This window comes from Echinops telfairi, unplaced genomic scaffold (genome assembly GCF_000313985.2).
Source record: "Echinops telfairi isolate 266 unplaced genomic scaffold, ASM31398v2 ScPeMD7_443;HRSCAF=831, whole genome shotgun sequence".
NCBI classification, from domain to species: Eukaryota; Metazoa; Chordata; class Mammalia; order Afrosoricida; family Tenrecidae; genus Echinops; species Echinops telfairi.
This window is the reverse complement of record NW_022104341.1, coordinates 81,873,255-81,886,803: the sequence shown is the minus strand read 5'-3', so window position 1 is coordinate 81,886,803 and position 13,549 is coordinate 81,873,255. Positions and strand designations below refer to the sequence as shown.

Genomic DNA, 13,549 nt, shown 5'->3' with positions numbered 1-13,549 from the left:
ATAGGCTTATATAGTCTTGGGACTTGGGAGGACATTGTAGGGATGATTTTCAACTAGGAGAATGTGACTGAGATTCTTCTCCAACTCACAAAGGTGAAGGCGTCCCTCCACCAGAATCTTGGCCTTCCAGGCTCCATAATTATGAGTGTAGAGAGTTTATCCACATACACTCTCTTCCCTACCATCAGTTTCCCACACAAAACCAGCAGTTTGAAACCACTAGCTGCTCAGTGGGAGAAAGGCTGGTAGTAAAGACTTGTGATCTCAGAAACCCACAGGGGCAGTTCTACCCTGTCCTATAAGGTCGTATGAGTCAGAATTGACTCGATGGCAGTGAGTTTGTTTCTTTGTGTCAGGGGTGGAGGAGATGCTTGTATGTATCGAAGAGAGAAGACTAAGTTTATGTTTTGGTAAGATTTGGTTCAGCTGTCAGATGATGAGGCACGTCAGGTGGTGGGGACAGCAGGAGCAGGAGGGTGTCCCTGGGTGGGAGGAGGATGGGAGCCACAGAAGATTGCATTTTGTACCTGCTCAGCTATAGCACATGATTTTTTAGAGCAGAACTGGACCTAGAACCTTGGTGACCAGATAAATGTCTCTTCCTATCCCAGGCTCACTCCACTGGGTGAGGCAGAATGAGGAAAAGAGATAAGGAAGGGAGACCAGGGCCTTGGATGCCAGGCTTTGATTGCAGAGAGGATTTGGCTGGAAATAAGTGTATGAGTTTACTTTATACCACACTTGTTTATTGAATGAGACAAACTCTTATCTGGTTCCAGCCTTAACTCATCAAGCTGGCTTGATGCTGTCATCGGTCCATCAGTCAGTTTTTAGAGAGGGCCTTGATGTCCATTTATGTTGGCCATCTCTCCTATTCCAGTACAAGTTTTTCTTGTACCGGAGCTTTCTTGTCTCACTGCGCTCCAGAGGGGCATTTCTCAAGCTGCACCCAAGGCTCTAGTTCTGGGTTCAAACTTATATTCCCAGAAGTGGAGCCCGCTGACTGCCAACTTCAAGAGCGGGTGGCGGATGGGGAACAGGTACAGGAATCCGCCTACAGCTTCAGCCCACAGGGGTTTTCCTGTTTCTTCTTTGTCTCCAGAATTCACCTAACTGGCGTAGGTGTGGTGTTGTAACTCCAAGCAATAGCACTCACACATCTTCTCTCCTGAAAGCACCTGTCATTATTTAAAAGCAAAACAAAACAGGGATCTTCTACAACTGAAGTTTGGGCTCAGAAATGCAAAAATAAAAATTAAAAAAAAATGCTGTTGACAGATCTTTGGGCAGGGCAGCCTGCCCTGGGCACACAGAAGCTTGGCTGTCTCAGGAAGGGAGTTGTGAAGTTACCTTTTGGCTTTCAATGACTGAGGAGAAAAAGTGGAGATGTGTTTTGGCTTTGATCTGCCAACAAAAGGCGAGGCCTGGAAGAGAGCAGCTTTCCAGGGAGGTCAGGATGTGACTGTAGCCTTTGTCGGCACTCTCTTTGTTCCTATTACTCGGTGACTTTCTGCTAGGCTTGGCAATCCTAGGACCAGGGCTGCCTCTTAGCAGTAACACTCTTATGGGGGTAGTTTGTGGGGATGATTTTTAGTCCAGAGAATGTAACTGGGATCCATCTCCAACTCACCAATGTGAAGGCCTTCCTCCACTAGAGCCTTGGCCTTCCAGACTCTTTATTATGAGTGTAGAGGATTTGCCTGCATACATTCTCCTCCCAGTCCTCAGTTTCCCACATTGAAGGAGAAAAAGAAACAGAGGGGACACAATGGGAAAATGATAGGCTTAGCATTTCTCTCTTGAAGAGTTATATACCCAGGATGCCCTCACTGTTCCTCTAGGTGAGAAGTGATGTGTGACAATGTGTCTCCATGTGGCTTGTCAACAGGAATGTCTTGAAGGGAGAGAGTGTGTGTCCCACCTCCAGGGAGGAAGACAGGAGTTCCCAGAATCCTTAGGAGAAGGCCATGCCCACACAGAGGCACCATTGGCTGTGACCTGATTGACAGCGCTAGACTCCGCCCCTTTGCTCAAGTTGACAGGAGATTATGTAACTGCCACAATGCTAACTAGTTAAAAATAGCTGTTAGCATCTGTGCCATCAACTGCCAGTCTAGAAGAACGTAGGAGGCCATGGAAACGTGGGCAGAGGAGGGAGAGGAGCTTGTGGAGAGCTAGCTGACGAGTACGGGACTTTGTGGGCACTTTGCGAGGAGGTGGGAAAAGATGGTGACCAGACAGGCTGGTAAGTTTTCCAGGGTGGTGGGGACTCTGGCAATGTTTGCATTTTTCCTTATAGTTTTAGACTTCTTTTTGTTTGTTTGTTTGACAGTGGACACACACATAGAGTGAGAGATAAAAAGCAATTTTATCATTTTCATTGAGAGACGACAAAGGCAAGGTGTAGACCTTGGTGGGGATGTTTTCATAAACACGCTGCTCCCCAGCTTCACTAGAAACTGCTAACAGTGGTGCCCGCCTTTCCAAAGTGGGAGCTGGGCAGGAAGGTGCTTGCCTTTTGTTCTGTAAACCTTACAGAAAAACAATGCCAACAGGGATTAGCTGCTGTAGGAGGGAGGGAATACACATGGCTCCATTTTTTTTGTTGTTGTTGCTTTTTTTCTAGCTCTGTTTCATAAAAAACAAAACAAAAAAACCCAACCAAAACACCAAACCAACAACAACCTCATCTGTCAGTTTTTAAATTCTGGCAAAGGACAGAGTGTTCCTGACATGGGGCTGTGGAGGGGTACCAGCCTGTGTGGTGGGCGTGTGGGGGAAAGGGTGGCTTGGGGAGTGAGGTGGATACGGGTGAGCGCTGGGGACGCAGAGGAGTCTGGTGGCAGGGCCTCCCGGAGCCGCTTGTAGGGTGAGGGTGGCTTTAAGGGGAGAGGCAAGACCTAATTGAACTTTGCACTATCTGGCCCTAGCGGGAATCAGAGGGGCAAGGCTTGGGACAGGGCTGCCAGTTAGGTGGCCCCTGTGTGACCCAGGAGAGGAAGGCTAATCCCCCTTGAGGGTCTTGGTGAAGGGGATGAGAGGTGGCCTTTGGCTAGAGAAACGTGGAGGACTTGGTGACTGGCTGTGGGTGGGAGGAGTCCTCTGTTTTCTGGGTTCAGCCCTTGAGGGAGGGGAAAGGAGGAAGGCAAAGAGCTGGTTGGCAGACTGGGAGATGAGAGCTTGGGGGAGAGACAAGGAGAGGTGAGCGGAAGGACAGGGACAGGAATAGACTTGCTGGGGCTGGATGGAGGATGGAGGATGGAGGATGGAGGACTTGGGAAGGTGGAGAGTGGGGAGGGCCAGGGCTCCTCTGAGGGAGCGGGAGCAGCTGGTCCCTGCACTGGGAAGGCTCTCCTCTAGTCTGCTTCCTTCAGATGGCAGCTGAAACGTCGCCTCTGCATTCTAAGCTAGTTCTGTTACTCCCATCAGAACTAACGCGGAGAAGTGAAAAACGGAGGCGCAGAATGGAGATGGAATTTAGCCAGGAATGTGAAGTTGAGAAAGATTTTATTGAGGGAAAGAACTCCCGGGAAGGGGGGAAGAACAGAGAAAGGGACAGGAGCATCTTGAATTAGGTCAGGGAAATCACACCTGGTAGTGAGGCAGTAGGACTTATACAGGGTCCGAGCCAAGGCCGGATGTCCTGATCAGGGCAAGGGGGCTTTTAGTGCTGCAGCTGGAAGGCCTTGAGGCAGGGGGAAGGGGCTGCGGACCCTGCCAGGAGAGATAAGCTTCTCGGAATGCTGGAGGCAGGAACTGCGAAGTCCAGCAGGTCACCCATCTTTCTGAGAGGCTGGGGGACCTCGCTGCGTGGCTGGGACCCGGCACAAACCATCACGACCTATCCTTATTTGCTAACCCGTTGATTTCCTTAAAAGCAGAGACTTTGTCTTGGTTGCACCTAACTTCACAGCCCTTAATAGGGAGCTTAGCACACAGTAGGCCCTCAGAGCATGTTGGACTAAATAAGCTGACGACAGAAGAAGCCACACAGGCAGGAGGGAGACCAGGAGAGTGTAGCAGCAGCAGGAGGAAATTGAAGCGGGCCAGCGTGTGCTCCCAGTACCTTTGACTTCATCTGAGAAAGTCAAGTACCTGTTGGCTTTGGCAGCAAGGAGGTCACTGGTGACCGTGGGAAGAGCAGAGGAAGGTGAGGGTGACAAAACTCTCCCTCCAGCTGTGATCGACCTGAGTAGGCGCGGTCAGTCAGGTGTGTGTAAGGTAATTTGGCAACAGAGAGAAAGAAAAAGGGCAAAGACAAAATAGTTTTAAAGGTTTATTTCAGAGCTCCAGGGTGAGGTTCACAGATCCCATTGGGGGCCTGGGAAGTGGTGCTGCCTGGGGACTGAGGGAAAGGGTTTTATAGTACTGGTCTGAGGTAGAGGCAATTGAGGTATTTTCCTTTGCTGCTTTCGCTGGTTTCCAAGATGGGCAGTTAGTAACACAGTGACACTGTAAGGATGTAACCATGCTTATCTGGAGCTGCCATCCATCTGCATCAGGGCTCTAAAGGCCATCAGGAGTTGCTGGGCACGTTGCACACTGTCCTCAGAGTACAGCCCCACTGGCCCTCCCCACCAGTTCCAGTTTCTGCCTAACAGTGTGCTCAAAGTCTCCTCCTGTAGCAAGCTCTCCCTGTACCCGTGTGCATCTCATCACCACTTCCTGTTTTGTTTTCTTTAATATACTTCTTACTGTTTAAAATTCTTACTTGTAACCCTGCATCTGGTGTAACTGCCCCCAAAGTGTCGACATGCCTTTTTGATCACTGTTGTAGTCCCACATCTAATGTGGTACTTGGTACCCAGTAGGCATCGGCCTTAGTTATTTATTCAGTCACAGTTTAGAAGGCTAGAAGTCCAAATTCAGGTGCCAGCTAGCGGTAAGGAAAAGTGTTCTCTCTTTGCCAGCTAAGGAGGAATGCCCAGCGCCCTTGTCAACATTTGTTGGTGTGCGGTCCCTTGGAGCTCTCCATGTGTCTTTGCATCAGGGACCCTGGGTCCAAAGGATAATAACTTTGACCATTTTATCGGGAGGGACCAGTCCCTGAAGGACGTTATGCTTGGTAAAGTAGTGGGTCAGTTAAAAAGAGGAAGACCCTCATGGAGATGGATTGACACAGTGGCTGTGACAATGGGCTCAAACCTGGCGATAATGATTGTGAGAATTGACACAGGACTGAGTGATGTTACATCCTATTGTCCCTAGAATCTGAGTTGGAACTCACTGAATGACACCTAACAATAGCCATAGGCCACACCCCGGTAAACTCACCTTAGATCAGATCAGAGTCTCACCTTAATTCCCTTTCAACTGATCATTTCAGATAACTTCACATAGGATTATTACATTATTGTATCACTGCCAAATGACGTCATTATGTAACTGCCAAACCACTGAGAATCCTGGCCCAGTCAACCTGATGTGCATTTTGGGGGGTGGACGATTCATTCCATGACAGTCCTTAACCCTGACCCGCAGAGTAAAGAAAATAAAAGAATTGACTACCCAATGCCCTATTCCTTTCAAAATTCTAGCAACAGCTCCAACCACCCAGGGGTGGAGTCTTCTTATGAACCCCTTCCCCTCCCCTGGAGTTGAATCGAAGCATCAGACTTCCAGAGGAGATCTCGCTGTACTGTTTGGGGCAAAGCTTGGCTGGCCATGCTCAGGTGTCAGAGCTGTGAGTGGCTGTGTCTGGTTACGGGTTGGCATGTATGTATCAGTGAACACCTGCTTGTGCACCTGTAAACACATGTGGCCGCAAATGTCTGCTTGATCACTTTGGGTCTGCGTGGAGTCGGAGCCGAGCTAAATATATTCCCCCAGAACCCTGACTTGGACTCAGAAGCGCTGCTGGCCCTGCCGCTGACACAGCTGGTGCAGAAGTTACGCAGTGGGGAGCTGTCTCCGGAAGCAGCACTTTTTACCTATGTGGGAAAGGTAAGGCTGGCAGTGGCCTGGCCACCTACAGAGGCTCTACCCCCCCATCCTTTCTGTGGGTTCACTGCCTGGGTCACAGGGAAAACCCGGCCTGGAGTCTGGTCCACAGAGGACCATGGTGGGAACTATCTGACTGCCGTCTGTGTGTGTGTCTGTGTGTGTGTTTGTGTGTGAAAGAGAGAGAGACTGACTGTGTGACACAGAACATGTTGTCTTAGCCAGAAACCTGGCTTTTGGCCCAGACATCCCTCTCCCTCTGGTCCTTGCTGTATCAGTCACCAACTCCCAATTGTGTGCTTTCTAAATCCCTCTCTAGTCTGTCCCCTTGTTCCATTCTCCTCCAGCCATTTGGTCCCTACCACCTGCCTCTCTCTGCCAGGAAAGCCTCAGGCTCAGGGCAGATGCCCCCTCCGTGAGAACCTGGCAGCCACCTGACTGCTGCCCTGACTGTCCCCTCAGGGAGCTGGGACAGGGCAGATCTGCTGCTGGTGGCTCCCTCCCCATGCCCCTCTTCTTTGCTCCACTCAGTGAAGCCGGTTCCTGGCTGAGTCTGTAGGGCAGGAGTCACCTCTTCCAGGAAGCCTTCCCTGACAGCCCCTCCCAGCCTGAGTCAGGGTGTCTTCGGCTTTCTGACAGCACAATATCATAGTAACAGTCCACCTCTTTCCCGAATCCACCGCGGCTGCTCTGTGGACAGAGCTGGTTCCCTTTGTGCTGAACACAGTGCCTTTCACATGTTCAGTGCTCCAGAAATAGGTGTGAAATGAAGGAAAGGAGTAAATTGAAATGAAACGAACGAGTGAATGGTGTTTTGTGTGAACTTTATATGATTTCTTGAAAGAGAGTGTGATCATTAAGTTTAGGTTGCATGTGAGTGTGAACCTGGGGTATGATTGTGTCAGGGCGCAGGCAAGTGGTGGAAGTGACCGCAGGTGAGAGGGCGGGCAGGAGGGGCTGACTGACCGTGTAGAGGAAGGACGGGAACCCCTGGCCTGGGTGACACCGAAGGGAAAGACAGTCACGGGAGATGATGTTGCTTCTTGCTGGTTTGTGTTCATCTGGTTATAGTTTGGCCCCCTCTCTTCCTGCCCGGGGACCGATTAAGGATCATTTGCCCACGTGCCAGAGTGTAATGGCTGGACCCACAACCATTTCCCTCTGGTGTTCTATAGGCGTGAACAGTAGTGCTTACAGAGAGAGCGGCACCCTTCTTTATAGGCACCCTGGTGGTGCAGTGGCTCCTAACCACAAGGTCGGCTTGCTACTCCTGAGAAGAGTTACAGCCTCAGCAACTCACAGGGATAGTTCTGTCCTGCCCTGTGGGGTTGGCACGAGTCGTCATTGACTCAGTGGGATTGAGTTTGGTTTGGTTTGGGGGCACTCTTCCCAAGGTGCCCTGGGGGAGTAGTGGGTTAAGCGTTGGACTGCTAATAAGAAGGCTGGAACACCCCTAGCTGCTCCGCGGAAGAAACCCTCTAGCCAGTGTCCTTAAAGATTTATAGACCTGGAAGCCCTCGGGAGCAGTTCTTCTCGGTCATGGGTCAGAAACTCATTTTGAGTTGGCCATCAGCCCCGCCAGGTTTGGTGTTCAGACCGCAGACTTCCCGGAAGAGAGAAGGCTTAGCTGGGGCAGGTATGGGTCCAGGAGAGAGTGTTGGGCTCTGGGAGTTTGGAATCTGGGCTGCGTGCCTGCTCTGTGCTGACTCCCAGTGCGACCCGTGAAGAGAGTCTGGTCTTAGGTGGATCCTGCCTGTCTCCCAAGGACAGAGATGCTCCTTGGAGGAGTGGCTATGGCCAAGGGCCTTCCTTCTCACAGTCCATCCCTTGCGGTGGTGGGGGGGGTGACATCTGAGGCCAGAAACTTGCTTCCGTGAGTGTCCCAGCCATATTCCCTCTCCTTGTCTTCGAGTTGAAGGCCAGAGACAACAGGTCAGGCTGGGTCCAGGCGTCTGGTTCCGTGGTACTGGGCCCCAGATCATCCTCTATGTTCACACGCCCCAGGCCTGGGAAGTCAACAAACAGACCAACTGTGTGACCTCCTACTTGGCTGACTGCGAGACTCAACTGGCTTCGGCAGGCCCCAAGCGGGGCCTGCTCTATGGCGTCCCCGTGAGCCTCAAGGAGTGTTTCAACTACAAGGTACGCCCTGCTGCCTGGAGAGCCTCAGCATCAGGCCCCGCTTCCCTGCTCATCCCAGTCTGACAGCTCTTGGCTCACCCTGGGATCTCAAAGAGGGCCCGCAGAAAGGCCTTGGTCAGGGTGCGTGGATCTCCCTCGCTGTGACCCTGGTGGTGGAGGTTGGGTGGGCCTGGGCTGCTGAGTGGCTGGACTCACTGGCCATGCCTCTGGTGGTGTCTCTCCCTCCTGCAGGGCCAGGACTCCACCCTAGGCTTGAGCATGAACCAGGGGCTGCCCGCGGACTCTGACAGTGTGGTGGTCCAGGTGCTGAAGCTGCAGGGTGCTTTGCCCTTCGTGCACACCAATGTCCCCCAGTCCATGTTCAGGTTGGGTTTCAGGGGTGCGGGACAGGGCAGGGGCGCCAGTGCCAGCAGGGCGTGGGGCTGACCATTTTTGTCCCATCCAGCTTCGACTGCAGCAATCCTCTCTTTGGCCAGACCACCAACCCATGGAAGTGCTCCAAGAGCCCAGGGGGTTCCTCAGGGGGCGAGGGGGCCCTCATTGCGGCTGGGGGCTCCCTCCTGGGCTTAGGCACTGACATTGGTGGCAGCATCCGCTTCCCTTCCGCCTTCTGCGGCATCTGTGGCCTCAAGCCCACGGGGAACCGCCTCAGGTATGCTGGAGGTGGTGGGAGGAACATGGGCAGGGAGAGCTAACTGTGTGGCCCTGGCTTACCTTCCAGTCTCTCTGGGCTTTGAGCAGAGAGCAGGGTTGGCGGGCAGGGTTTTGTTGGGAGGGAGTGTCGGAGTACCACTGGGCCTGCGGTTTGACGGGTATGTTTGTGCAAGTGGTGGTGGGGTGGGCTGGATACGAGCAGAGATAGGGGCTGTTTCCTTTTCCCAGTCTTGTGTCTCTTATCCAGCAAAAAAGGCCTGAAGGGCTGTGTGGATGGACAGGTGGCAGGTGAGCTCTGCAGTTCCCTCTGTGCCCTGGCAAAGGGTGGGTGGGGTCTGCCAGGTCCACTTCTGTGCTTGCTTTTCTGGGTCGGGGGTCGGGGAGGGGAGTCTCCTTGTCTCTGCTCATGTCCTTGCTTGGACCTAGTCTTAGAGCCCTTTGGGGCCAAGTGATCCTGTTCCTTCCTCGCCCCGCCCTGCAGTACAACTCTCTGTTGGCCCCTTGGCCCGGGATGTGGAGAGCCTGGCACTTTGTCTGCGGGCCCTGCTGAGTGAGGACTTGTTCCGTTTGGACCCCACCGTGCCTCCGGTGCCCTTCAGGGAGGAGGTGAGCCGAGGTGGGCGGGTTGGCACCCGGGTGATTGCTGTGATGGTAGGTGTTCCAGAGGCCACCCCCCCCACCCTACCCCCCGGGTCTGAAGCCAGGTTCTGCCTCGGCTCTGTGCGTGGCCATCAGAGGGAGTCCCTCGCCTGTATTTGGAAACCTTCAGCCTTTCAGACTGTAGTTTGTCCCCCTGCGACCTCAGCCTCTGCTGCAGCAGTCACTGTGAAACGGAGCCGGTTCCGGACCGCGGCCCAGTTGGAGAGCTCCGGGAAGGAGATCGCCTGTAGCTTGGCTGTGCTTGACCTTCAGTCAACACACCCCCTTTCCCCACGAATCCCACTCACACCTGAGCGTGCAGTCCGACGCTTGGCATGCTCGTAGATGGTGTGGCTGAAGGGCAGTTAGTTGAGAGTGGAGCTTTCTCCCTCCCAGAGCAGTTGGGTCTCTGTGGGCGGTACCGCATGCTGGTGCCCCCAAATATCACCGGAACCACCTACGACCCAGCAGAGCTGAGTGTATCCGATGCACAGGTGAGAGAGACCCTGGTCCGAGAGCCGGAGTCGCTCTCTGAGGAGGAGGCCAAAGGTGGGGTGTTCATGGAGATTCTGAGGCCTGGTTTAAGGTGGGTCCTGGTTTAAGGAGTGCGTAAGCATCCTACATGCTTGTTTAGGGTCAGCGGACACAGGAAAGGACTTTGAGGGGAGGGGCTCAAAGAGTCTTGGCAGCCAACTGTCGGTGGATGCTTTCAGTTGCAGAGCTGGGGAATGAGCAGAGAGTTACGTGTCCAGGAGTAGTGACGCTGGGGTTAGGAGAGCGTGATGGTGCTGTTTCCTGGCGGCCTTGCATTTCGCTCTTCGGTCCTCCCCTGAGGTTGCCTCAGAAAGGCGGACAGTCCCAGGATGGGAGAAGGGGCCTTCAAGGGACAGGAGAGCACATGTGGGCTGGGTGGGTAAGGTCCCCATCCCTAGCAGAGTGAGAGGTTGTAGCCATGAACCCCTTCCTGAGAGGGAGGAGAGCCAGTCCCTGCCTTGGAGTCCTGGATAGCTTATCATTGAAACTACGACTCAGGTTCTCAAAACAGGAAGAAAAGAACCTCAGCTCAGGAGCCCTGATACCTGGGTTACAGACTCAGTTTTGTCACTCTGCCTTGAGTTGCCTTGGGCAGGTTCCAGCCCTTGGGTCTCCCAGCCTTAGTTAACCCATATGACCCGTGGGAAGCCTTGCTCTTTGGTCTGTCCACTCGTTTAATCGTTGTCAAAGCCCTTGGTGGAAGGGTCATCCGCAGAGGTATGGCCGAGTTGGGGATCAGCATTTTCAGGGCCAGCAGCACCAGAGCTCTCAGCCTAGAGTTGGGGGGGCATGTCTCTAATCTCTAGGGGCTCTGCCTGGGACTTCCCGCCTTCCCGCCTTCCCGCCTTGCCTCACCCCCACCCCCACCCCCCACACACGCTGAGTGCTTTGTTTTGCCCGCAGATCTACAGGAGCTCTCGGCCCCTGCGCATAGGGTACTATGAGACTGACAACTATACCATGCCCACCCCGGCCATGAAGCGCGCAGTGCTGGAGACCAAAGAGCACCTTGAGGCAGCTGGCCACACAGTATGGACTATGGGAGCCAAGAAGTCCTGGCATTGTCCCCTCCTAGTTGTTTTGTGGTTGGGGATGGCAACTCAGCCCCTCTTGGGCCAAGTAGACGGTGGGGCTGGCCAGGAGTCCTGGGCAGAGTGATTGAAGACGAGCTGGAAAGTAACATTGGCAGATGTTCACGTGCTGCGTTTGGAGGGCCACGTGGGCCACATGCGTTGGCGCACAGCTGTCTAGAGATCACTGGCCTAAGATGGGCGTTTAGGTTATTCACCTGCAGCAACTTTATGTATGGCTGCAGCCACCCCTGGCGATGTGTGCTTTGGAGGGAGCTCTTGGGCCAGCAAACCACCGTTTTGGTTTCATGGAGGATTCCCTTGTGGGTCGAGTTGATCCAATCCATCCTCAGGGTCACGTGGGCTGCATGGGGCCCATGGGGCTACCTGCTGCCAATTCTCAATGCTTCTCTCCCTCCATCGCTGTAGCTGGTTCCCTTCCTGCCGAGCGACATTCCCCGTGCCGTGGAGAGGCTGACCATAGGCGGACTGTTCAGTGATGGCGGTCACCAGTTCCTGCAGAACTTGTGAGTGGCGCTGGGCCTCGGGGCTCGCGAGGAGGGGTTTGGAGAGGAGCAGCAGAGGGACATGTCTGTCCTGAGGGGTGGGAGTAGACCAGGCTACAGGAAGACTAGGTGGGCTCTGGGCAGGGACCTCGCGGCCTCAGAACCTGTTTAGGTTGAGCTGGAGGACATCTTGCCCAGGAGCCTTCAGGAAAGTGCCAGTCTGGGGACTGTGCGGAGCCAGGCTTGCTGTAAGAGTGAGTGAAGGTGACCAGGAAAGTTGAGTGGCTGGGAAAGATGGAGAGATAAAGGGAGGCAGGCCCAGGCAGGGGGTGAGTGAGTCCTGTGTTCCCAGGCACTCCCTGAGTTAAGACAAGGCTCTCCTTTGTGCCCTTGTGGCCGGACCCTTACTGTAAGGGGGTGGGGTGGGGTTGGACACACCCACCTACTGGACTTTGCAGTCCTCCCTGTGTTTAGAGAAGCTCCATCCTCCCGGCTGTTTTCACAGCTCCTTACAGGGTTGGCAGGGGCTGAGGGCACAGGCCTATGAAGCTGGCTCCTGGGGCCAGCCCTGGGCCAGCAGGCCTAGCACCCCCTCAGACCATCAACCCTAACCCATGTCCTCTCCTGTGGGGCAGCTTGGCCTCGAGCCCTGCTCAGTCTGGGGCCCTGCTGGTCCCTCCCTCCCTCCCCCTCCCAGCAAGCAGCCAAGGGTGGCCCACGCTTCAGTGGTGACAGCTTCCCCGCTGCTTCTGGCCCTGAGAGTGAAGTATTCCCAGAATTATTCCCTGAGACCTTCAGCCTGAGACAAGACCATCCTAGTTGTGCCTCCCGGCCAGTGTCACCATCAAGAAGGGACTGTCCGAGTATCAAGGCCTGAGTGGTGGGATGGCCATCCTCAGTCCTTACTGCTCTGAGCTTGATTCCCCCTCCCTTTAGGAGGGAGACCCAGAGTCCTACTTCCGGCATGCTTCAGTAGATGTGGGGTGGCGCGCAGGCACCCAATGACCAACAGAAACAGACCCCATATTTGGCAGGAGGCCCATGACAGGTGGAGGAGGAGCAGGGGTTGGTGGAGACTGGGGAGGAGGGAGGAGGACAGGGGCACTTGGGGGAGAGTGGGGTGGGACTCAGTCAGGAGGGCTGTGTGGTGTAGGAGTGCCCTGAACTGGGCTCTTTGTCTCCAGCAAAGCTGATTTTGTGGACCCCTGCTTGGGGGACCTGACCTTAGTTCTGAGGCTGCCCAATTGGCTTAAAGGACTGCTGGTTTTCCTGCTGAAGCCACTGGTGAGGACACAAGCAGTGGGAGGGAGCCTCTGGGAACCTTCTAGGCCAGGATACCCCATGGCCACTGGCTCTGACCCACTCCCCTCAGCTTCCTAGTGGCTCTAGCCTTCCCTCCCCGCTCCCCCTACTCCTCTCTCCCTCCCTCTCTTCTGCAAACTTCAGCCAGTCTGCATACAGAAGTGGGTACTTGCTTGGAACCTGGGGGAGAGAGACAGTGGGAGAAGTCATGGATGGCCTAGCCTGAAGAGCTTGTTGTCCAAGCCTGACTCACAGAGAATCATTGCCTCTCTCTTCCCTTCTGTAGCTCCCCAGGTTGGCAGCTTTTCTCAGCAGCATGAGGTCTCGGTAAGAGTGCTTCCTGTGCCCTGTCTTTCCTTGACGTGGGTCCAGGAAAAGCCTGGGAGATGGAATCGATTCTGAGGCTGGAAGAAGCGACCTCTGGCAGGGTGCTCACCTCTTTGGCCTTCAGATGGGCCCTGTCTTAGCAGGAACAGTCTGCAGGGCCCAGGTCTGGCTGGAGAGCCAGGGTCGGGGGAGCTGAGGGCATGGGAGGGTGAACTCTGGAGAGCAGGGCATGGGGAGGGGAAGAAGGGTCAAGGAGGAGCTGAGCTGGCGGATACTTGGAAACCCGAGCCAAGATGATCTTCACAGTCTGAGCTCAGCTTCGCAGCATGAGCTGGGAAACAGCCGGGCCCAGCCCAGTTCCAAGCCCTGATTTCTCTCAGGGATACTCCTTCTCTGACCCCGAGGACCCCAGACAGCTCTTACCTCACCTTACGG

At 54.4% G+C, this 13,549-nt stretch overlaps 1 protein-coding gene across 1 annotated transcript in view; it reads left to right on the top strand.

The window, feature by feature from the left end:
• The window catches only part of FAAH (fatty acid amide hydrolase), a 23,772-nt gene that overhangs the window by 7,508 nt on the left and 2,715 nt on the right, over positions 1-13,549 (top strand). Inside the window, exons 2-11 of the mRNA XM_013003856.2 lie at positions 5,801-5,943; positions 7,945-8,082; positions 8,314-8,447; positions 8,528-8,734; positions 8,984-9,024; positions 9,218-9,342; positions 10,813-10,938; positions 11,409-11,506; positions 12,670-12,769; positions 13,074-13,114. Coding sequence (XP_012859310.1) covers positions 5,801-5,943; positions 7,945-8,082; positions 8,314-8,447; positions 8,528-8,734; positions 8,984-9,024; positions 9,218-9,342; positions 10,813-10,938; positions 11,409-11,506; positions 12,670-12,769; positions 13,074-13,114 — 1,153 coding nt within the window. The remainder of the gene's footprint in view (positions 1-5,800; positions 5,944-7,944; positions 8,083-8,313; positions 8,448-8,527; positions 8,735-8,983; positions 9,025-9,217; positions 9,343-10,812; positions 10,939-11,408; positions 11,507-12,669; positions 12,770-13,073; positions 13,115-13,549) is intronic.